Below are 22,727 nucleotides of genomic sequence, written 5' to 3'. Positions count from 1 at the left end.
AGCAAATAAAGAAGGCACTTACAAGTATCTGACAATAACAGAATAAGTTTGATTCAATAACTTGTTAGACCGGAGTCAGGAAATGTAGGCCTGCTGGCCAAAGCCAACCTGCTGACTATTTTGTTAGCCTGTGATCCAACAATGATTTTTCTATTTTTAAGTAGGTTTGGGGGTTGGATTTTAAAAGGACACTATTATGTTGCACACTGAGTTCTATGAAAGTCATAGAATCTCTTCCCCTGTGTGATGCCCACAGCTGCTTTTGCACTCAATGGAGAGCTGGGTAATGGCAGCAGAGACCCTATGGACCACAAAGCTGAGTAAGTTAGTATTCCATCCTTTCACAGAAAGTTTGCCAACCCCTCTCAGAACATTGTGCAGCTATGAGAAACTTCCTTGGAGAGTTGTAAGTTGTATGTGCTATAACAGTTAATAAAATGGCAGGACAAGAAGATGGACACACATACATATATACACATATGGGTATGACATCAAACATGAAAAAGTCTCATTTTAGAAATCGTGACCTGTGGGAAATGTGATATTCCTTTCTCCTTTTCATTTTTCCAGCATTCTATAACACAAGAATTACCTTCTAGTGGTGAACAAAGCTATTTAAAAGGAAAAGCAAAACACACATCTACTGAGTTTTATGAGTAATTATCTTAGAACTTACCTGTCAACACAACTTTTCCAGATACGAAGATAAGCAACACAATTCGTGGTTTTACCATTCTGTAAATAAGGCCAGGAAACAGTTCAGGTTCATAACTGTTACGACACAAAAAGAGAAAAAAAAATCACTGTTCATGTACTTTTCCAAAACATTCAAGACTCTGTGTGTGTGTGTGTGTGTGTGTGTGTGTATTTATTTATTTTTGAGACAGGGTCTCACTATGTAGCTCAGGGTGGCCTCGAACTTATTATGTAGCCCAGGCTGACTTCATCTTCCTGCTTTCACCTACTGAGTACTGGAATTGCAGGTGTGTACCACCATGCCCGGATAGACTCAATATATTAAAGTTTTAGATCACATCAATTGTAAATAAAGGCTATTTTACTGAAAAAAAAAAAGGACCTTTTAGCTATTTTAATAATAGTATCTCAACTGTCTTAACTGTGGCCTTTTTTATGCAGTGTTGGAATTGAACCCAGGGCCTCACATATGCTAGGCAAGTGCTCCAGCACCAATCTACACTCCCAACCCTGACTGTACACACTTACGGCCTCCACACTTACAATGTTTTCTTCATTTGCAACCATCGTGGGTTATTAGAAATTGAGGCAACTCACACCATATTTAATGTATTAAGATCTTGTTGGGAGACAATTCCAAGATGGCGGCTAGAGCCGGCGCAGAGCATCTCCACTCCACGTTAAACGGAGAACCAAGGAGGCCCCCGGGGCCGCCAGTGGCCGGCGCCCATACGGCTTGGGAAGACGTGGACCAGGTGAGCTTCGCGGTACCGCGGTTCCCCCACAGACAAGCCTGGGCCAGAGCAGCATAGCCCCCTGGACAGACTGACCTCCACCCGGGAACAAAAGAGAAACTGAGTACTAAGCAATAAGAACAGTTAAGACACGCTGGAAAGAGGGTGGGGCGCCCTGAGCGCTGAAGATTGGGGGAAGGGAACCCTTCCCGGGACTGTAAAGAAACGAGCCGGGCGGGCCGGAGAGGCTCTGGCGGGAGCGGGGCGCGCGCCCAGAAACCAGGAGCAGGGACGCTTGTGAGAGGAGGAAAGACCCACTTCCCACGTGAACTGTAAATAAACACGCAGGCCTGACAACGCGGGGCAGTGTCACCTTTCCCAGTGCTTGGAAAGGGGAAAGCCTGTAGCTTTGCACAGGAGAACTCTGAGCAAACAAAGCCTGTGGGACCAGGTGAGTGCTAAGCTCACCCCAGAGATCTGCATAAATAACGCCGCCAGCTACAGGCTGAGAGCAGCAGGCAGGCAAGCCGCAGTTGCAGATACCACTCTCAGAACTGTCTCCAGACGCTTTTTTTTCTTTTTCTCCCTACCTTTGATGAGAGAACAACCGAATTACACCTGCAAGCCGAAAAACTTACTGAAACTGTATTGCATTTGAACTGGGGACACTTGGTGGGGCTTTTTATTTTTTCTTCTGTGTGTGTGTGAGTGTAGTTTTGTTCTACTTTATGCATCCCCTTTGATGAGACAACTACAGAACAACATCTGAGGCACCAATTCCAGGACTGGAGATTAAGACGGACATCCAAATTATTAAGACTGAAATTGCATTGCATATAAACTTGGAAGTTTTTTGGTTTTTTTTTTTTTTTTAATTTCTTATTTTCCATTTTATTTTAATTCATTTTTATAAATAGATATTACTTTCATATACTTATTTTTTATTTTTTTTATCTTTGATTTTCAATCCTCTGTCTCTCTATTGTCTGTTCAGCTTACTGTCGATTAGTACACTAACACTCCCTGTTTATACCTTTGAAACTCTCTTGTCTGATACCTTGTTCTGCTTTCTCCCCTCTTGTCTGTATATTTGTTTTCCCCTTTTCTTTAACTTCTTGCTTTCCATCTCAGCTCACTCTTCCGTTCTCAATATTACCATTGTTATTATTACAAGCTAGAAAATACTTAATTACACACAGTACAGGGACAGTAACAACACCAAGGACAATGACGGGAAGACAGAAAAAACAGGGAAACCAGTTTCCCCACAGCAAAAAATTAGTACAGGAACCAGAGGGCAATGAAGAGAACAGAAATTCAGATCCAGACTCCAACAAAATGAAGATAAACTATGCCAAAGGACCCAATGAAGCCCACAAAAATAATTTAAAAGAAGACATACTACAAGTACTCAATGAGAATTTTATAGAGATGATACTGGATAGGGTCAACCAAAATGTACAGGAGACACTCAAGAAATTCCAAGACAATAAAAATAGAGAATTTGAAAAAGCAAAAGAAGAAATAAAGGAAACCATAGAAGCACTGTATAAACACCAAAGTGAAAGAGAGAACACAATGAATAAATGGATAAATGAACTCAGGACAAAAATAGACAACAATAAAGAAGAAAACAGCCAGGATATGGAAAACCTCAGAAAAAAGAACGAAACAGAACCGCAAAACAAAACGGAAAGCCAATCCAGCAGAATAGAACAAACAGAAGACAGAATCTCAGAACTTGAAGATGAAATGGTAATTAAAGGAAAAACCGAAGAACTATTAATTAAACAACTCAAGACCTGTGAAAAGAAAATGCAAGAACTCACCGACTCCATCAAAAGACCAAACTTGAGAATCATGGGCATCGAAGAAGGAGAAGAGGTGCAAGCGAAGGGAATGCGTAATATATTCAACAAAATAATAACGGAAAATTTCCCAAATCTAGAGAAAGATATTCCCATACAAATGCAAGAGGCCTCCAGGACACCAAACAGACCAGATCAAAATAGAACTACTCCACGACATATCATCATTAAAACAACAAGTTCAGAAACTAAGGAAAGAATATTGAAGGCTGCAAGAGAGAAAAAACAAGTAACATACAAAGGTAAACCCATCAAAATCACAGCAGACTTCTCAACAGAAACATTAAAAGCAAGAAGAGCGTGGGGTGAGATCTTCCGGGCACTGAATGAAAATAACTTCAACCCCAGGATACTCTACCCAGCAAAGCTATCATTCAAAATAGATGGAGCAATAAAAGTCTTCCATGATAAGCAGAAACTAAAACAATATGTGACCACAAAGCCACCATTACAAAAGATTCTGCAAGGGATCCTGCACACAGAAAGTGACACCCAACTTAACCATGAAAAGGCAGGCAGCACCAAACCACAGGATAAGAAAAAGCAAGACAGTAGAGAGTAACATCAAGTTAGGTACACACAATCAAACCTTCAAACAACTAAGATAACTAAATGGCAGGAATCACCACATACCTATCAGTACTAACACTTAATGTCAATGGACTTAATTCACCCATCAAAAGACACCGTTTGACAAAATGGATTAAAAAAGAAGATCCAACAATTTGTTGCTTACAGGAGACTCATCTCACCGACAGAAATAAGCATATGCTTAGGATGAAAGGCTGGAAGAAGATTTACCAAGCTAATGGCCCCCGAAAACAAGCAGGAGTAGCAATACTTATCTCTGACAAAGTAGACTTCAAACCTACATTGATCAAACGAGACAAAGAAGGACATTCCATACTAATAAAAGGGGAAATAGACCAAAAGGAAATAATAATCATCAATCTGTACGCACCCAATGTCAACGCACCCAATTTCATCAAACATACCCTAAAAGACCTAAAAGCATATATAAACGCCAACACAGTGGTTGTGGGAGACTTTAACACTCCATTATCATCAATAGATAGGTCATCCAAACAAAAACTCAATAAAGAAATCCAAGATCTAAAATATGCAATAGATCAAGTGGACCTAGTAGATGTCTATAGAACATTTCATCCAACCTCTACACAATATACATTCTTCTCAGCAGCCCATGGAACCTTCTCCAAAATAGATCATATCCTAGGGCACAAAGCAAGCCTCAGCAAATATAAGAAAATAGAAATAATACCGTGCATACTATCTGACCACAATGCAGTAAAAGTAGAACTCAACAACAAAAGTAAAGACAAAAAACATGCAAACAGCTGGAAACTAAATAACTCATTACTTAATGAAGAATGGATCATCGATGCAATAAAAGAGGAAATTAAAAAGTTCCTAGAAGTCAATGAAAATGAAAACACAACCTACCGGAACCTATGGGACACAGCTAAGGCAGTCTTGAGAGGAAAGTTTATAGCCATGAGTGCATATATTAAAAAGATTGAAAGATCCCAAATCAATGACCTAATGATACATCTCAAACTCCTAGAAAAACAAGAACAAGCAAATCCCAAAACAAATAGAAGGAGAGAAATAATAAAAATAAGAGCTGAAATCAACGAAATAGAAACCAAAAAAACCATACAAAGAATTAATGAAACAAAAAGTTGGTTCTTTGAAAAAATAAACAAGATCGATAGACCCCTGGCAAACCTGACTAAAATGAGGAGAGAAAAAACCCAAATTAGTAGAATCAGGAATGCAAAAGGGGAGATAACAACAAACACCATGGAAATCCAGGAAATCATCAGAGACTACTTTGAGAACCTATATTCAAATAAATTTGAAAATCTAAAAGAAATGGACAGATTTCTAGATACATATGATCATCCAAAACTGAACCAAGAGGAAATTAATCACCTGAATAGACCTATAACACAAAATGAAATTGAAGCAGCAATCAAGAGTCTCCCCAAAAAGAAAAGTCCAGGACCTGATGGATTCTCTGCTGAATTCTATCAGACCTTTAAAGAAGAACTGATACCAACCCTCCTTAAACTGTTCCATGAAATAGAAAGGGAAGGAAAACTGCCAACCACATTTTATGAAGCCACTATTACACTTATCCCAAAACCAGGCAAAGACACCTCCAAAAAGGAGAACTATAGGCCAATCTCCTTAATGAACATTGATGCAAAAATCCTCAACAAAATAATGGCAAACCGAATTCAGCAACACATCAAAAAGATTATTCACCACGACCAGGTAGGCTTCATCCCAGGGATGCAGGGGTGGTTCAACATACGAAAATCAATAAACGTAATAAACCACATTAACAGAAGCAAAGACAAAAACCACTTGATCATCTCAATAGACGCAGAAAAAGCCTTTGATAAGATCCAACATCATTTCATGATAAAAGCTCTAAGAAAACTAGGAATAGAAGGAAAGTTCCTCAACATTATAAAAGCTATATATGACAAACCTACAGCCAGCATTATACTTAACGGAGAAAAATTAAAACCGTTCCCTCTAAAATCAGGAACCAGACAAGGATGCCCACTATCTCCACTCCTATTCAACATAGTACTGGAATTCCTAGCCAGAGCAATTAGGCAAGAAGAAGGAATAAAAGGAATACAAATAGGTAAAGAAACTGTCAAAATATCCCTATTTGCAGACGACATGATCCTATACCTTAAAGACCCAAAAAACTCTACTCAGAAGCTTCTAGACATCATCAATAGCTATAGCAAAGTAGCAGGATATAAAATCAACATAGAAAAATCATTAGCATTTCTATACACTAACAATGAGCAAACGGAAAAAGAATGTATGAAAACAATTCCATTTACAATAGCCTCAAAAAAAATCAAATACCTAGGTGTAAACCTAACAAAAGATGTGAAAGACCTCTACAAGGAAAACTATACACTTCTGAAGAAAGAGATTGAGGAAGACTATAGAAAGTGGAGAGATCTCCCATGCTCATGGATTGGTAGAATCAACATAGTAAAAATGTCGATACTCCCCAAAGTAATCTACATGTTTAATGCAATTCCCATCAAAATTCCAATGACATTCATTAAAGAGATTGAAAAATCTACTGTGAAATTTATATGGAAACACAAGAGGCCACGAATAGCCAAGGCAATACTCAGTCAAAAGAACAATGCAGGAGGTATCACAATACCTGACTTCAAACTATATTACAAAGCAATAACAATAAAAACAGCATGGTACTGGCACAAAAACAGACATGAAGACCAGTGGAACAGAATAGAGGATCCAGATATGAAGCCACACAACTATGAGCAACTTATCTTTGACAAAGGAGCTAAAAATATACGATGGAGAAATAGCAGCCTCTTCAACAAAAACTGCTGGGAAAACTGGTTAGCAGTCTGCAAAAAACTGAAACTAGATCCATGTATATCACCCTATACCAAGATTAACTCAAAATGGATCAAGGATCTTAATATCAGACCCCAAACTCTTAAGTTGATACAAGAAAGAGTAGGAAATACTCTGGAGTTAGTAGGTATAGGTAAAAACTTTCTCAATGAAACCCCAGCAGCACAGCAACTAAGAGATAGCATAGATAAATGGGACCTCATAAAACTAAAAAGCTTCTGTTCATCAAAAGAAATGGTCTCTAAACTGAAGAGAACACCCACAGAGTGGGAGAAAATATTTGCCAATTATACATCAGACAAAGGACTGATAACCAGAATATACAGGGAACTTAAAAAACTAAATTCTCCCAAAACTAATGAACCAATAAAGAAATGGGCATGTGAACTAAACAGAACTTTCTCAAAAGAAGAAATTCAAATGGCCAGAAAACACATGAAAAAATGCTCACCATCTCTAGCAATAAAGGAAATGCAAATTAAAACCACACTAAGATTCCACCTCACCCCTGTTAGAATAGCCATCATCAGCAACACCACCAACAACAGGTGTTGGCGAGGATGCGGGGAAAAAGGAACCCTTTTACACTGTTGGTGGGAATGTAGACTAGTACAACCACTCTGGAAAAAAATTTGGAGGCTACTTAAAAAGCTGGACATCGATCTACCATTTGATCCAGCAATACCACTCTTGGGGATATACCCAAAAGACTGTTACTCCAGAGGCACCTGCACATCCATGTTTATTGCGGCACTATTCACAATAGCCAAGTTATGGAAACAGCCAAGATGTCCCAGCACTGACGAATGGATTAAGAAAATGTGGTATCTATACACAATGGAATTTTATGCAGCCATGAAGAAGAACGAAATGTTATCATTCGCTGGTAAATGGATGGAATTGGAGAACATCATTCTGAGTGAGGTTAGCCTGGCTCAAAAGACCAAAAATCGTATGTTCTCCCTCATATGTGGACATTAGATCAAGGGCAAACACAACAAGGGGATTGGACTATGATCACATGATAAAAGCGAGAGCACACAAGGGAGGGGTGAGGATAGGTAAGACACCTAAAAAACTAGCTAGCATTTGTTGCCCTTAACGCAGAGAAACTAAAGCAGATACCTTAAAGCAACTGAGGCCAATAGGAAAAGGGGACCAGGAACTAGAGAAAATGTTAGATCAAAAAGAATTAACCTAGAAGGTAACACCCACACACAGGAAATCAATGTGAGTCAATGCCCTGTATAGCTATCCTTATCTCAACCAGCAAAACCCCTTGTTCCTTCCTATTATTGCTTATACTCTCTCTACAACAAAATTAGAGATAAGGGCAAAATAGTTTCTGCTGGGTATTGAGGGGGGGAGCGGGAGGGGGTGGAGTGGGTGGTAAGGGAGGGGGTGGGGGCAGGGGGGAGAAATGAACCAAGCCTTGTATGCACATATGAATAATAAAAGAAAAATGGAAAAAAAAAAAAGATCTTGTTGGTTAAATGTTCTCCATCTTTCAGCAAAAGCCAGCCAATAACAATTTATAAACAGGTTCTCTGGGTTTTCTAAGCTCCCAATGTAACTTGTATGCATTCACAAGTGTTATGCATTTTTCACAGATAAAACCTAAAATATTATCTAGACCACAGCCTTTAGAGTTATGTACACTACACTATACCAACCTTGTAAAATTCAGAATCTGTTCCTGTAAATAATAACTCATTCATATTTATGACTAAGAACTGCTTTTCTACACTCCAGCCTGGAAAAGAGGACAGAATCTCTCAAAAGGTTGAGGAGCCTCCCCAAAATAGTCAAGAGGTAAGAGAAGGCTGGAGTGAAAAAAAAAGCTCTTCTCAAAACAATGGCTAATGGAGACCCAATAGAAAAACAGTAAATCTGAGAAATGGAACACTTGAGGGTGAATCTAGACCGCATGGGAAAGAGCCATTCAGTTCTGCAAGGAATTAAACCCATGACAATAGCAAAAAGGTGCATCAGAGTGGTGAGGTGGCCCTACTGAAGGATATGGAGTTGTCATGGGAGAATCTGTCTGGTCCATCACTCTGCCTTATTGCAGAAAGCCCATCAAGACTTCTGCCCACTATCTGCTTCCTGACACTGGGAAGTCCATGATGCCAGCTGGAGTCCTGGAAAACTCTCCAGAGCTATGAGATCCAGGCCAAGAAGGTTGGGGAGACAGAGGAAAATTTTCATTTGATCTTCCAACTGAAGGGGAAATGCATTTGCTTTCAAAGTCATGGTTTTAAGGTACCAGTTTTAATGAACTCCTGATTTGAGATTTACTTTATTCTCTGCCTCCTCCTAAAAGAGGGTTGAAGCTGGGATGTGGCTCAAGTGGTAAAGCACCTGCCTACAAGCACAAGACCCCGCGTTCCCCCACCACATTAAAAAATGAGGGTTGAGGAGAGAAAAGGAGTCTCTAAGGATGGAGACTGAGAATATCAAACACGTGCCATTTTCTTGGACAACCTAACTTTGAGACATTCCTCAGGTTTCTCCCCCAGGAAATCTTCCTTGACCTCCCCCCACCCTCAACTGCATGAAGCATGCAGCACCCTGAAGGTCTTAACCTCACAGCTACCATGTGTTGTTACCTTCATTGACATTTTTGTTTTTCCTTTTAGACAGTGAGCTCATTGTGGGCAAGGGACTTTGGCTATATCACTTGCCAGTCAGCCTAGCTTCTGCTACACGGTAGGCACCTGGATTTTATTCATTTGACAAGTATTTATTAGCAGGATGTTTTCAAATTAAAAATTGAAGAAGGGGGTGGGGAATGCTCACAGAAAACCATGAGGATATTATGACACAGAAAGATTGACTGAAAAGGTGCCCAGTAACAAAGGAGATACGTGGGCTGGGGATGTAACTCAGTGCTAGAGTGTTTGCCTAGCATGCATGAGGCCCTGGCGGGGTGGGTGTGTGGGTGTGTGTGTGTGTGTGTGTGTACATACACACGTTATTAGATGCTAACTTGCAGAACCTGGGGTATTAAATGAACTTGAGGTTTTCACAAAAGGCAAACTTAACCTAATAATTATAACTGATGTGTACCATATTTCCCACAGAGTGCTAAGTATTTTTTTTAGTCTCTTTCTCTGCGAGAAAGGCCTGCTATGACAATACTCGCAATGGTATTATCACCCATAACCTGAGGGGAAGGCCTCTTGGAGAGCAGCTGGGGGAGACAAGAATGAGACCAGAAATTGATAGCTGTTGGCATACAGAACCAACTCTTGACCAGATAAAACCATAGAATTGGCCCACAAGAACATAGAACCGGGGTGGACCTGCTTCAAGTGGCTAAAAGCCATGCAGCTGATGAATTCTCATCTTGCCCTGCTGGCAATTTTATCTTCCAGAAGGTAGAAATGGTGATAGGGGCACTTCTGCTCTAGAATTAAATCTGCTCGGCAAAGAAGATACTGTTGGTGAGAAGGAAATGAAGGAAAAGGGGAGGATTGCCCACACCTTTTAAGAGCCTGAAGTGGCCAGAAAGTCTAACACAGACAAACACTGAGTCCAGGCAAAGCCCTTCAAGATGCTCAGTCAAAGCTGGCTCTGAGAAAGGTAGGCTGGAGACCCATGCATGACCTGAGAGTCTGGAAGGTAAGTGTTCAGATACTCTTAAAAATGAAGGGTTTCCTATGAGTGAACAAGTCATCCCAGATTGAAGAAAGAAATACCGCTAATGAGGCAATGTATTTTACAAGGGGAAGGGAGGAGGCCTCCCAGTGAGCCCAGGCATTTGGAAAAGGGTGTATGTCACAGGCATTCCATAAGCAAATCGATACAGAAAAAGAAAATGCAGTTAGAAAAATAAGCATTGTCCAACACCTAGCACAAAAGCTATATCTCAGAACAAACTACAATGTTTTGAAAGAAAAAAAACAGCAAATTTTAAGTTTAATTGAGAACATACCTGAAAGGACTGCTAAAAAAATGTAGCTAAAGTTCAGAGCTTTGCAGTTGCAAAGCAGGAGCTCTACTCCTTCAGCCACACCTCCAGCCCATTTTGCTCTGGTTATTTTGGAGATGGAGTTTCATGAGCTATTTGCCCAGGCTGGCCTCAAACCACAGTCCTTCCCACTCACAGCCTTTCAGGTAGTTAGTATTATAGGCATGAGCCACCAGTGCCTGGCTGTTTAGCCAATTTTTTTAAACAGAATGACTGCTCACTGGCAAAGAAGACAAAATGTTGAAATGGAAGGACTAAAATTCAAGCTTGAACAGGAAAAAAAAAAATTGTTTTTGGCAGTGCTGGGGTTTGAATTTTGAATTCAGGGCTTCACACTTGCTAGGCAGGCACTCTACCACTTGAATCACACAATTTTGGTTTTTTGCTTTAGTTATTTTTTTATATAGGGTTTCATGTTTTGGCCTAGGGCCAGTCTTAGACCATGATCCGCCTATCTTTGTCTCCCTCATGGCTGAGACTACAGAGGTAGGCCACCACCCCTGGTTTATTAATTGAGATGGGGAATCTCATTTTTTTTTTTTTTTTGGTCTGGGGCTGACCTCAAACTGCAATCCTCCTGATCTCTGCCTCTTGAGTGACTGGGATCACAGGCATGAGCCACCATGCCTGGACCCATCAGGAGAATTTAAGAGCATCTATGATTCTACCCCAGGGCAGTGCTTTGTCAGGTGTGTTATCTCAAGGCATGATGTTGATCCATCAATCCCCAGCACTTGTCTCTGAGGGCCAGAGCTGGGGTGAGGAGCAGCTCCGGCTGTGGAGATGGGAATTTAGGTGGCCAGATGTTCCCTTAGGAAATAGACATGCACCAAAGGCAACTGTGTGCTGGGGGTTATAGCCACACACAGGTAGACCCTTGATCAAACAAAACATGACAGCTGTGGTCTTGGCTTGCTTTTGTAGAATATACAACAGCCATTTCTTTTTATCTTCTCTCTAACCCTTTTCCAAGTCACCAGCCTCAGCCTCTTCCTACTTGCCCAACCCAGTCCCAGGCCCCTTCACTTCTTGCCACTGCCATCATGGAAGCCAGGAGTACCTCCTTTACAAGTCTCTAGATCACTGGGTCTCAACACATGGGCCTCAGACTAGTACTGACCTTGCCTACCAGCTTTTTAGGACCGCAAGCAAAGTCGCTGGTGACATAGCCCAACCAGGAATGCGGGTTTCATGAGTTGTTTGGATGATCACTGCTATTTAAGTGTGAGAACTACTCTTTCAGAAGATGGGGCCCACACAGTAACTTTTGAGGACTTGGGCTCAGTCAGCATCTTGAGCCTTTTGCCTCCCCATTATGATTGTTTGTAAGTACTTTCTTTCTCTGAAAGATACCTGTGTAAGCAGCCCATAATGTGACTGCAATACCTGAGTAGACACAAAGTTGAGATTGATCGCCGTCATACCTACTGAACTGGCGATGGGTGAGCACCAAGGCCTCCAGCCTGATGGGGAATCTCACATCGCAGCTTCCCACCATGTTCTGAATTTTAAAATCCAGGAATCTGGCGGGAAACCCAAGCTTCTGCACCACCCGAGCGTACTTTCTTGCTGCAAGTCGAGACTGCTCTTCACTGGGGAAGGGCAAACATGACTGATTAGACACTTTGTAATCCACGTCCCCTTTAAATTTGTACTCTATTAACATCACACACTTCTGTTTTTTTTTCTATTTGCCACAGGCTCATCTTTCCCTGTACCTATGACACTGTAGGCTCTGGTAGACAGACCTACAGCCCATGACTTTGTCCCCAGCATCTTGTCAAAGGTCTGCTACGATGTGCCATTGTTGAACTGAACCATAAACAAATTGTCTTAATTTTCCACCTTTTACACATAAGATACTTTTTCTTGTACTTGTGTTACTTGACAAAATTAACTGCCCCTCTGGTTTTCATAGCATGCCCTCAGGCCAATAGCAGCACCTGGAAACTTGTTAGGAAGGCCAAGACCTGGGTCCCACCTTAGATATGTAGACCCTCCGGACTAGGGACCAGCAGATCAGGGCTAACAGCCACCTATGTGCTTCTGGTGCTCACTAAAATTTAAGAACCATCCATCTGGTCTGAAAGTGTGTGTGCCATTTATGTGGCAACAACAACAAAAGTAAAGACAAATGCATACAAAACAATCAGCCTGAGAAGACAGATGTGTGTTAATCGGCTAACAGAGACTTGGGTCTTTATGAGACAAACTGTCAAACAAAACAAAACACATACATGCTAGAATACTTCAAATCTGCCCAGTTTTGCCCAGGCTTTCTCACACAACCATCCTTCAACTTGTACCCAGCATGACTAAGAAATCCAACTTTGTAGTGCACTCTTCAAAGGTTTGTCCACCCCTAAATCTGTGTCAGAATATGGGAGTCCTGAGAGTTGAGGCTTCATCTTTCATTTGCTACTCTCAACTGTTACTGCCAGACCACAGTAGTGAGCAGCAGCAGGATGCCAGGCAGGCCACACCTGGAGGGTGAATTTTGGGACCTCTACCCTCCTCATGGGTTGTCCCCATTTTTCAGTTGCAAATCAGAAGCTCCTGAAAGAAATGCCAGTGCGAACCTGCTTGCCTGAACCACAGGGAGACCCTGATTTTCTTACCGAGGCCCTCACCAACACTGCTGCTCTTATGTGCATCACTTCACACATTTCAGATCATGCTGGTTCTCCTCACCCACTTCCAACTCCTGAACTGTTCTTAGCAAGACCATGTCCCCAAGTAAGCAATGAAATAAACAGCTTTTTCTTCTTTTGTTTTTTGAGACAAAGTCTTACTATGTACCCCAGGCTGACCTCAAAGTCATGATCCTCCCATTTCAGCCTCTCAAGTGCTGAGATTACAGGCGTATACCACTATACCCAGCAATGGCTTCCGTTTTGGAAAACTACACCTCACCTAACTGACCCATCACATTTCCTATAATGTTAAGTTCAAATTATAAGAATTTGCATAGCTCTGTACTTGGAGATACCAGCCACAAATATCACATAGAAGTTCCTATTAAAATAACTAATAGCTCAAGTCTACATATATGTTCATTGTACAAACATTAGAAAATAGATTAAAAACCTTGAAATCTCATCATCAGTGGTAATAACCATGTAAATTTGACCTTCTGTACTTTTCCTAAGCAAACACATTATCCTTCACTCTTGTAACAACTAAAGAGAATAGGTTTGGATAAATTTTTGGCAATAATACTTGTATCTCCTTTACCAAATTCTCACAATTCACTGTGCAAAACTCAGGAACCAAACAGATTTAGATAACAAGTATCTCAATTTGAACTCACCATCCAAGCTTTGCCCATCAGATTTTAGAAGCCAAACAACATAGGGAAAGAACTCATGAACGTGTATATACTATGAGTGTATTTTACAATTGAAGTTGGGTAGTAAACCTATGATTTAGTTGCCTGATCCTCCACCAAGCCAATGTAAAATGTTGTGACCATCCTTTTAGCCCTGTGTACGTGGCTAATGCAATTTTACTTTATAACTCAAATCAATACATCTTATCAGATATTTAGTTTTCCCTGGTTTAAACAATGCTGAGATGAACACCCTGCTATATATCTTGCACAACTGAAAAATGGAAGTTTCTGGGACCAGGGATCCACAGGTCTGTAGGACAGAAAGCTCAGAAGTTCATTCAGACACTTGTAAAGAACTTAACATGTAAAAACAGGTGGAGGAAAATGGGGTCAGAACGGATTCTCCCATAAATGCATTTGGGTTTGAAAAAAAATAAGCTTATGCTGAAATAAAATTCTAGACCTGCTCCATCCACTTAGCTTAAGTTAAAATTTCAGTCCCTCATTGTATTAGCTATGGTTCCAGTGCTCAATTGTTACATACCACAAGTTGCTACCCCACTGGAAAGCACAGACAAAAAACATTTTCATCATCCAGAGAGCATTCTAGATAATCAAAATGCTAACAATCCTTTCCCCAATACAAAGCAGGACCTGAAAAGACCAAGAAAACAAATGGAAGCCAGTATTTATGTAATTTTGTGCAAAGGGACTGCTTCCTATGCACAAAACCAAAGGTAGAAACCATAAAGAGAAACATTGAATGGACTATATACCAAAAAATTTAAATTGTTTAAAAAGTCACCATAAAATACAACAAATGGTAAACTGGGGAAATATTTACGGTATAGAATGGTAAAAAATATTTAAATATAAAAAGCTACCAACAAAAGACTATCTCCATACAATATAAGGCAAACAATTTAGTAATTTACATGCTTACGAAAGGACATTTAATCTCACTAGGAAATCAAGGAAACATAAATTAAAACAATATAACTCTTTGCCAATCAATTTAGCAGATATAAATAAGAATATTGCCAGCTGGGGTTTGTGGGAGAGTATGTCCAGGTAAGGATAAACTGGCCCAGTCTTTCATAAGGACGACTTGCTAACCTTCTTGCAACACCTACAAAGGAGAGCAGCTCTCCCGCTAGCTTCATGCTGAAAGAACACATACCAACTCAGGGCTTCCTCTGCAGGAGATCCAGAAACCATGAGGCTTTTCAGAGATGCCTCCTGAGTTAATGTTCACAAATCCCCAATAAAGACTGCTCTAAGACTGGCTGAGAGCATGTGTCATTAGAGCAGCTATTTTAATGTACCCTCAGTCTCTTGAACTATCCAGTATTTTGCTTCTACGATGCGCTTTCAAATTAATGCTATGTGTGCTTCCTTGTTTTACATAGTGAGGTTTGTCTGTTAAGGGTGCAGAGTGCTTCCTCATACCTTTTGGCTCCCGTGCAGACCATTTTCCCAGAGCTAAATATGAGGGCTGTTGTTCTGGGTTCTCGGATCCTCATTATGACAGCGGCAAACCTCTGCACACAGATGCCAAGAGGAAAATTAGCCTCTGCTAGGAGGTAACATTAGCTCACTTGGAAAGGTGGGCTGGCAGCTTTGCGCAACGGCAGTATTGTAGCCAATGAGTTTATCTGAGGCCCAATTATGGCTAATTGAAAAGTTAGACCCAGTGTGAATGAATCTGTTTCTCTTGTTCTCTTGGAGAAACAGATTGGATGGGAGAAAAAACAAAGCAATGTCTGGGTATATTGTCCCCACATTAAAAATGTTTGATTCTAAAACACACTTAAGGCCAAGTACAGCTGCTCAGGAGGCAGACACCTGGAAGATTTTGGTTTGAAGCCATCAGAGCAAGAAGTTAGTGAGACCCCATCTTAACAAATAATCTGGGTATGATGGGGTGTGCCTGTGATCCCAGCTATGTGGGAGGCATACGTAGGAGGATTGCTGTCTGAGGCAAGTTCCAGGCAAAAATGCAAGACCCTATCTGGAATATAATTAAAGTTACAAAGGGCCTGGGTATGTGGCTCAAGTGGTAGAGGCCCTGAATTCAAACCCCAGTACCACCAAAAAACAAATAAAATATACTTAAAAAGCAAGTGACAACTAAATTTAATACCTGTTATGTTTCAGTCCCATGCTAAGAATTTTACAGGTTTTTCTCTCATTTGTCCTCATGACAGGACTAACTTGAGTCCATTATTATCTTCAGTACACAAGGAAACTAGTTATTTAACCTTCAACATTATACAGGAAATGATAAAGTTAGATATAAAACCACAACTAGTCAGACTGTTATCATTGACATACTTCCTTTTTCCTTCACGGAATCTTTGAAAAGAATAATAGTAAGAAGTACATATGCGCCTGGCATGGCGGTGCATGCCTGTAATTTCAGCACTTGGAAGGAACATGAGTTTGAGGCCAGCCTGGGCTCCATAGCAAGACCCCATCTCAAACAAACAAACAAAAGAGGTACAGTATGCTATGATGTCTGCTATTGCCAAGATTCTAGAATATACCACTAAAATGTGCAACTAAAATGCTGAACAGAATATACACAACAGGCATGATTAAGATGAGGAGACAGCTGCTTTGTTAAGGTCTTGCCTTCTACAGTAGTTCTCAATGTGGTCACAGACCAGCCTTCCAGCCGATGCTGGTGCACAAGAGTTGAGACCTGTGTGTGGGCCATCACACTGACGTATCATTTAATGACCTGCTCCTCCTGGTCCTACAGAGACACTCTTTCAAGTCTCCACATTAAGTCTGGAATTAAACTGGGATAGGTATCGTGCAAGACTACATCTTGTGGGTTGGGGTTACCCCACAAAATCATAGATCTCTTCAAGGTCAGACAGGCAGTTTCAGATTTGAAGTATAAACACATGGTAAAGGAACCCTGAGCCAGCACTACTACACAGAATCACTCAATCCTCATTAATGTTTTTCAGGTGTTCGCTAAAAGGGGACACTCTCAGCTGGTGTTCATTTTGTTAAATTCTTAAGGTAGCATAAGTGCCAAGCCAGAATTTTTTTGGGTGTTAAGCACAAGTTCAGACAGAAAATATTTTGTCTCCAAAAAATAAACACACACACACACACACATGCTGAGGATGGTGGGGAATAAAACATACTTAAGATGCTGATGGTTTAGTAACATGATCAATTACTGCTGCCGCCATGAGAATTCTAGCTCATCACTGTATTTTTGTCTGTATCATAGTCAGCAATATGAAATATAAAAAGGAAAGTTATGGTATGTAGGTGACATTCAGGTAACATTAAACACAGACATCAGCAACAATACTGCTAGCACAGCAAAACAATCATAAGTAGTTGGTTCCTACAACTGTGGTCTTTTTTGTCTACTCCATAAATCCTCCACTACCTAAGCCAGTGAACTTTTCCCCAATGGGAACCAGGATGTAGTCATCTTTAGACTCCTAAGTACAGACCCTGGCAAATCATTAAATGTTGACTGGATTAACAAATCCAATTCCCTTAGATAAACAGGTGGTTGAAAACAGGACGCCTGCATTGGCAAGGCACAAGGAGTGGATTTTATCAAACGTCGAGGGTGGGAAATCCCTGAATCTTACATTTATAAGTAGGAGCTTGAATTTTACATTTTAAACAATCTTGCTTTCTCAAGAGAAGCTGTAAATGGAGAGATACCCAAGTGTCAGTTGAGTGGGAAATTTAGAAACAAGTATTTCCATAAATAGGCTGGCATTTCTAGAGAGCTAGTAGCGTCCCAATAGGCTGAAAATAGTCAGGGGAATTTTGTTTTTTGACAAGGTACTGAGGTTTGAACTCTGAGCCTTGCATTTGCAAGGCACGTGCTCCACCACTTAGCCACCCCTCCAACCCCAAAATCTTTTTGAATGACAAGGAAAGGATTTTAAATTTAGACACTATTCAATCCCTGCTTTAGTCAAAGAGTGAGATTTTTTTTTATAACTTCAAAACAGAAAGTGAGATACTTAACCTTTTGAGTTGCTAAAGCTTTTCATTGAAAATACTGTTTTTAAAAAACCTTTAGAAAAACAAACTCAAAGAAAATGAATATCATAAGCATATGAAGGAAGAAGCTATGATTGAAAGGCATACTTCAAAATCTTACCTTTGGGTTATATTCTGCATTTTTGGCATGCAAGGCTATTTTCTTTAGATCCAATTTACAGGCCAAGTTTACAGTGGAAACTATATTTCTGAATAAATAGGTCAATTTAGAAAATTGCATCAGATATAAACAATGAAAAAAGATAAACACAACTTATTAACTTCCTCATTGCTAAAGTTATATCTTAGTTTCCTAGGAGGAGAATTCTCTGTATATTTCAATGTGAAATATATAGTAATATGGTCCCTTGTAAAGTGTTAAACCCCAAAGCAAAGTACTAAAATGGCATTTTCTAAAATTTTATAACTAAAATTAAACTTTGAAACTGAAAAAAACTGTCTCAAAATGGAAACCACAATTCTTAGTATGCAAATCAAATTCAATTTTACATTTTTATATCCTTTGTGTTTATCCATCCCCAATCACAATTTTTTGCAACCACAGTGCTTTAGTACAAACAATGCAGTCCTTCAAAACTGTGACTATTAATCGTTAATTCCCTCTTTTGAGGACCAAAAGTTAATGCTTCATTTAATAGATAACCAACTATCTAAAGCCAGAATCCATTTAGAATTGATAAATTAAGTCTGAAATTCTCTTCCCTACATTATCATCCTGAAATTAGTTGTCATGCTCGGGAATATAAAATGTGTACCTAGAAGCATCACATAATTTAAAAACACTCCCCCCCAGACACTTACTGTAGTTGAGGCACAATTCCAGAACTTTCTGAAACAGGGCTCATTGATGTCATGAGAGCTATGGAGGCTAGAGGTGAGGCATCCGAGTTTGGTTTCTCAGGTGGGGGCAGGGCTGAGTCAGCACCATCGGGGTGCAAGTGTGAGTGGGAATTTGATAAACTGCTGTCAGCTAAGCCTAGCCCAATGTCCTCTTCACTGGACAATGGCAACCTATTTGGTTGACCTTGAGCTTTACAATTTTCTTCAGTTTCACGTCGGCTTTTAACGACAGTCTGTTCTTTATTTTCGTGGGTAAGTTCATCTGGTAGGAAGCTAAGATCCACAGAGGAGAAATCACCAGCTGTTTCTTTGACTTCCCCAAGATGGGAGTTAAATGCCGTGTGTGGAGTGGATGGATTAGGCACGTACACATCATACGGTACCACTGGGCTGAACAGGGGAGACACAGGTGGGGCAAGGTCATCCTGGGCCGTTCCCCAAACACAAACAGAACAGTGTGTCACACAGCAGGCATTACCAGCATGGCAGGAAGACAATGTGCTCATCTCAAAGGTGGTTCAGACAGCTTACATTCACGGCCTCCCTCTTTCTACAAAGTACCAGTAAGATTCTACCACAGCATTGCAGCATGCCTCACAGAAGAATTGACCTTAAAATGCAGAAAAAGCATTTCCTTCATCACTCACTCTTCCTACGTGGGTTAAATCCATAGCAGTTACCACTGTCCGTAGCATTTTTATTTTACTTTATTTTTGGCAGTAGTGGGGTTTGAATTCAGAGCCTGGCCCTTGCTAAGTGGGCATTCTACATTTGATCCATGCCCCCAGCTTGCTATGAAGGTTTTTTTTTTTTTGGTAGCATTTTTATTTTAAGTTATCATTCCCTAAATCCAATTTTGTAGTAGAAGCAATGAGCACCCATGCTCTAAATTGTATTTATTTTGAAGAGAATGGATTCACTGCATTACTTGAGTAAATTATAAACTTCAGTTCACTTATTTAAATAACTTTTAGAGTTTTAAATTCTTTTTTTGGCACTGGTGATTGAACCCAGGGCCTTGCACTTGCTAGGTGAGCACTCTACCACATGAGCTATACCTCAGCCCTTTTGCTTTTATTTTGTCTTTGAGATAGGTTTGCCTTAACTGTGCCCAAGCTGGCCTTGAACTCATGATCCTCCTGTCTCTGGAGTAGCCATTAAATTCATGTTTTAAAGAAAAGAATATATGAAGTCTAAAGTATAGTTGCAAATGCTAATCAACACTCACTGAAGACTAGCATTTTTTTTAAATCAAAGGTGAGGTAAGAAAAAAGATCTAGTTACATGAATTTACAATAGGAAAAAAGATTTAATGATTAAGGATAGTTTAAATCCATCACCATTGTATTTTCAGTCTGAGGAAGGCTGCTCAATTACCATTTCCCAGCAACTGAGGGAATTAGGGTGCATGTGAGGAGAACACTGGATAGAAAATCTGACTATACTGCTGAAAAAATCTGTACCTTGCTTCATGAATTGCCACTGTGTCGCGTAAGCCGCAGGCTTAGGTTTCAGATTTTGTGCCGTGCTTGTAGGAGAACCCTATTTCTTAGATCTTACTTCTGACAATGGAATGGTCATGCCACATCGTGTATCCTCTGGGTGACAAAGCTACCTCAGCTAACAGTATCTGGCTGAGTCCTAGTGAACTGTTCTGTTATTACAAGTCCAGCAGGTGGCAGGGGTGACCAGTTGTTCAAAGCAAATACTTGGATAGATGAAGCTATTCTCTTGAAATAAGACTTTTAACTTCCATTTCATTTTGAATTATGCAATTAGCCCCCAGTCTCTCCTCACCCTCCCCATCCCACAACATGGCCCTAAGAAATGTGAGGTGAGGACAGTGGGCCCCAGTTCCTCAACCATGGTTTATTTGGGCACTCTTGTCCTTACTGGAAAGGGTCTGTCAGCCAATTGATACTAAACACTGACAAAGTTCCCAATCAGGGTCTCCCTTCCTGCCCCGCCATGGCATTTTGTCAGGGGACAAAGCTCTCAGCAAGGACCTTAAAGCAATGACAAGGTGTTAGGGGGATTTTTTTTGGCAGTGGAGTCTTGCCAGCCCCACTTCCAAGTTCTATTAAGTTCTAAGAACTTAATAGAAAGTATGAGAGTATGTTCAAAGCCTCCTGCTTCACAGCTGAAGAAATTGTTACAGTTTTTGCAGAACGTTCAACTCATTTTCCTGAGTCTTTCCTGCCTGGCTCAGTACTGTTCAGTGCTGTGGAACATCACTGTCTCTACCTCAGTCTGATCCTCATCTCCTCCCCCAACAACAAAAAAAGAAAAACAAAACCCAAAACAAAACCTCCCTCGCCCAAAAGTTCCCTTTTGCTTATTTTGAAGACCCTTCCTCTCTTTTCTACAATACTTGCCTTTAAAAGATTTTAATTTTTAAAAATCTTAAGAATGAGGCAGGCACTGGCTGCTCACTTCTGTAAATCCTAGCTACTTGGGAGGCAGAGACCAGGAGGATCTCAGTTTGAAGCCAGCCCAGGCAAATAGTTCACAAGACCCCCCATCTAGAAGACACCCACCAAGAAAAAGGGCTGGAGGAGAAGTGGCTCAAGTGGTACAGAGCCCTCCTAGCAAACGTGAGGCGGTCAGTTCAAACCCCAGTGTTTGGAGGAAAAAGAAAAAAAAAAAAAAAAGTCAGATGTGGCGACTGATGGAGGAAGAAGACTCTAGGAGGTAAGGACCAGCCTGGGCAAAATAGACTTGGCCTCAAATGAACAAAAACTTAAGAATTAACTGAAAGAAGCTACAGGTGTCTCCGGTTTGCGTTTTAACAAACCCACAACCGCCAGCTCCTCCAGGGCGACTTTCTCGAGCCTGTCTTTAGCATCAAGGCTGCAGGAATAGGAGGCTCACCTTTGCCCTAGCAAAGCAGGGACCCGCTGGAGCCGGGTCGCTGCTCCAGGAAACCCAGGGAACTCCGTGCGTGTTTCCTTAATAGCGGGAGGGAGCCGGCAGTGTCACCTGTGGACAGAGCGCTCTGGATTCACACTAGGCCGCCCGCGGTCCCTTCTGGTTGCAAGCCTTGGTTATCTCACCTCCCTGCTGAACGGCCCGGGTACCTGAGCCACCTCTTCAAGTGGCTTGGGGTTTTAGAAGAGGCCAAGGCCTTGAAGCTCAGCAGCAGGGTGAGGACCCTGACTCCGGGACAGTGGCACAGCTTCCGGGCTCACCTGGGCGGCACACCGATCCAGGTAGAGCTCCAGGTACTTCTCCTCCTCCATGGGCGGAGGTCCCCTGTGGTGAGTGAGGACAGACAAAGGAAGACGCCTGGGTGACTGCAGCGAGCACTGCGGAGCCCGGCCACGCTCCCGGCGCAGGTGCCACTTATCAGCTGGCGGATGCACGAAGCGGGCGGGGCAGGGTCCCCAGACTGCACGAGGGAGGGGATGCAGGGCGGGGGGGGGGCCGGCAGGGCGGCCCTCGCACACACCTGGGCAGCGCCTGGCCACAGGTACTTCCATCAGCCCTCGGAAAGGCGCCTTTACCGCCAGGAGGGGTCTCTTCAAGCAGCGCAAGGGAACGCAGTGGAAAAAAGATTGCCATTTTCTGTTCTTTTTAAGGGAATTCTTCTCAGGAGAGCAGTGGAATATGAGACACTTAACCTAGAATGGTATAGTATTTTAATGTCATTACTTTTTTGAGTTTTTTTTTTTTTGGTGGTGGTGGTACTTGAATTTGAACTCAGGGCATCACACTTGCTAGGCAGCCAGCCCTTTTCTGCGTTGAGTTTTTTTTTTTTTTTTTTTTTTGAGATAGGGTCTCTGAAC

At 41.2% G+C, this 22,727-nt stretch overlaps 1 protein-coding gene and 1 non-coding gene across 2 annotated transcripts in view; one reads left to right on the top strand and one right to left on the bottom strand.

Moving 5' to 3' along the window:
* The window catches only part of Tbpl2 (TATA-box binding protein like 2), a 30,096-nt gene extending 7,915 nt beyond the window's left edge, over positions 1–22,181 (bottom strand). The window contains exons 1-6 of the mRNA XM_020182742.2: positions 22,131–22,181; positions 18,904–19,367; positions 18,203–18,290; positions 15,502–15,593; positions 12,146–12,313; positions 677–771 (exon numbers count right to left, since the gene is read on the bottom strand). Of these exons, the coding sequence (XP_020038331.2) occupies positions 677–771; positions 12,146–12,313; positions 15,502–15,593; positions 18,203–18,290; positions 18,904–19,367; positions 22,131–22,181 (958 nt within the window). The remainder of the gene's footprint in view (positions 1–676; positions 772–12,145; positions 12,314–15,501; positions 15,594–18,202; positions 18,291–18,903; positions 19,368–22,130) is intronic.
* On the top strand, positions 15,669–15,816 carry LOC141421967 (U4 spliceosomal RNA). The gene has a single exon (XR_012446636.1). It is a non-coding gene; the product is annotated as a U4 spliceosomal RNA (small nuclear RNA).
* Positions 22,182–22,727: the final 546 nt, after the last annotated feature.

The sequence above is a fragment of the Castor canadensis genome, chromosome 3, assembly GCF_047511655.1.
Source record: "Castor canadensis chromosome 3, mCasCan1.hap1v2, whole genome shotgun sequence".
Taxonomy (NCBI): Eukaryota; Metazoa; Chordata; class Mammalia; order Rodentia; family Castoridae; genus Castor; species Castor canadensis.
The sequence above is the reverse complement of the archived record's forward strand: the minus strand, read 5'-3'. Positions and strand labels throughout refer to the sequence as shown.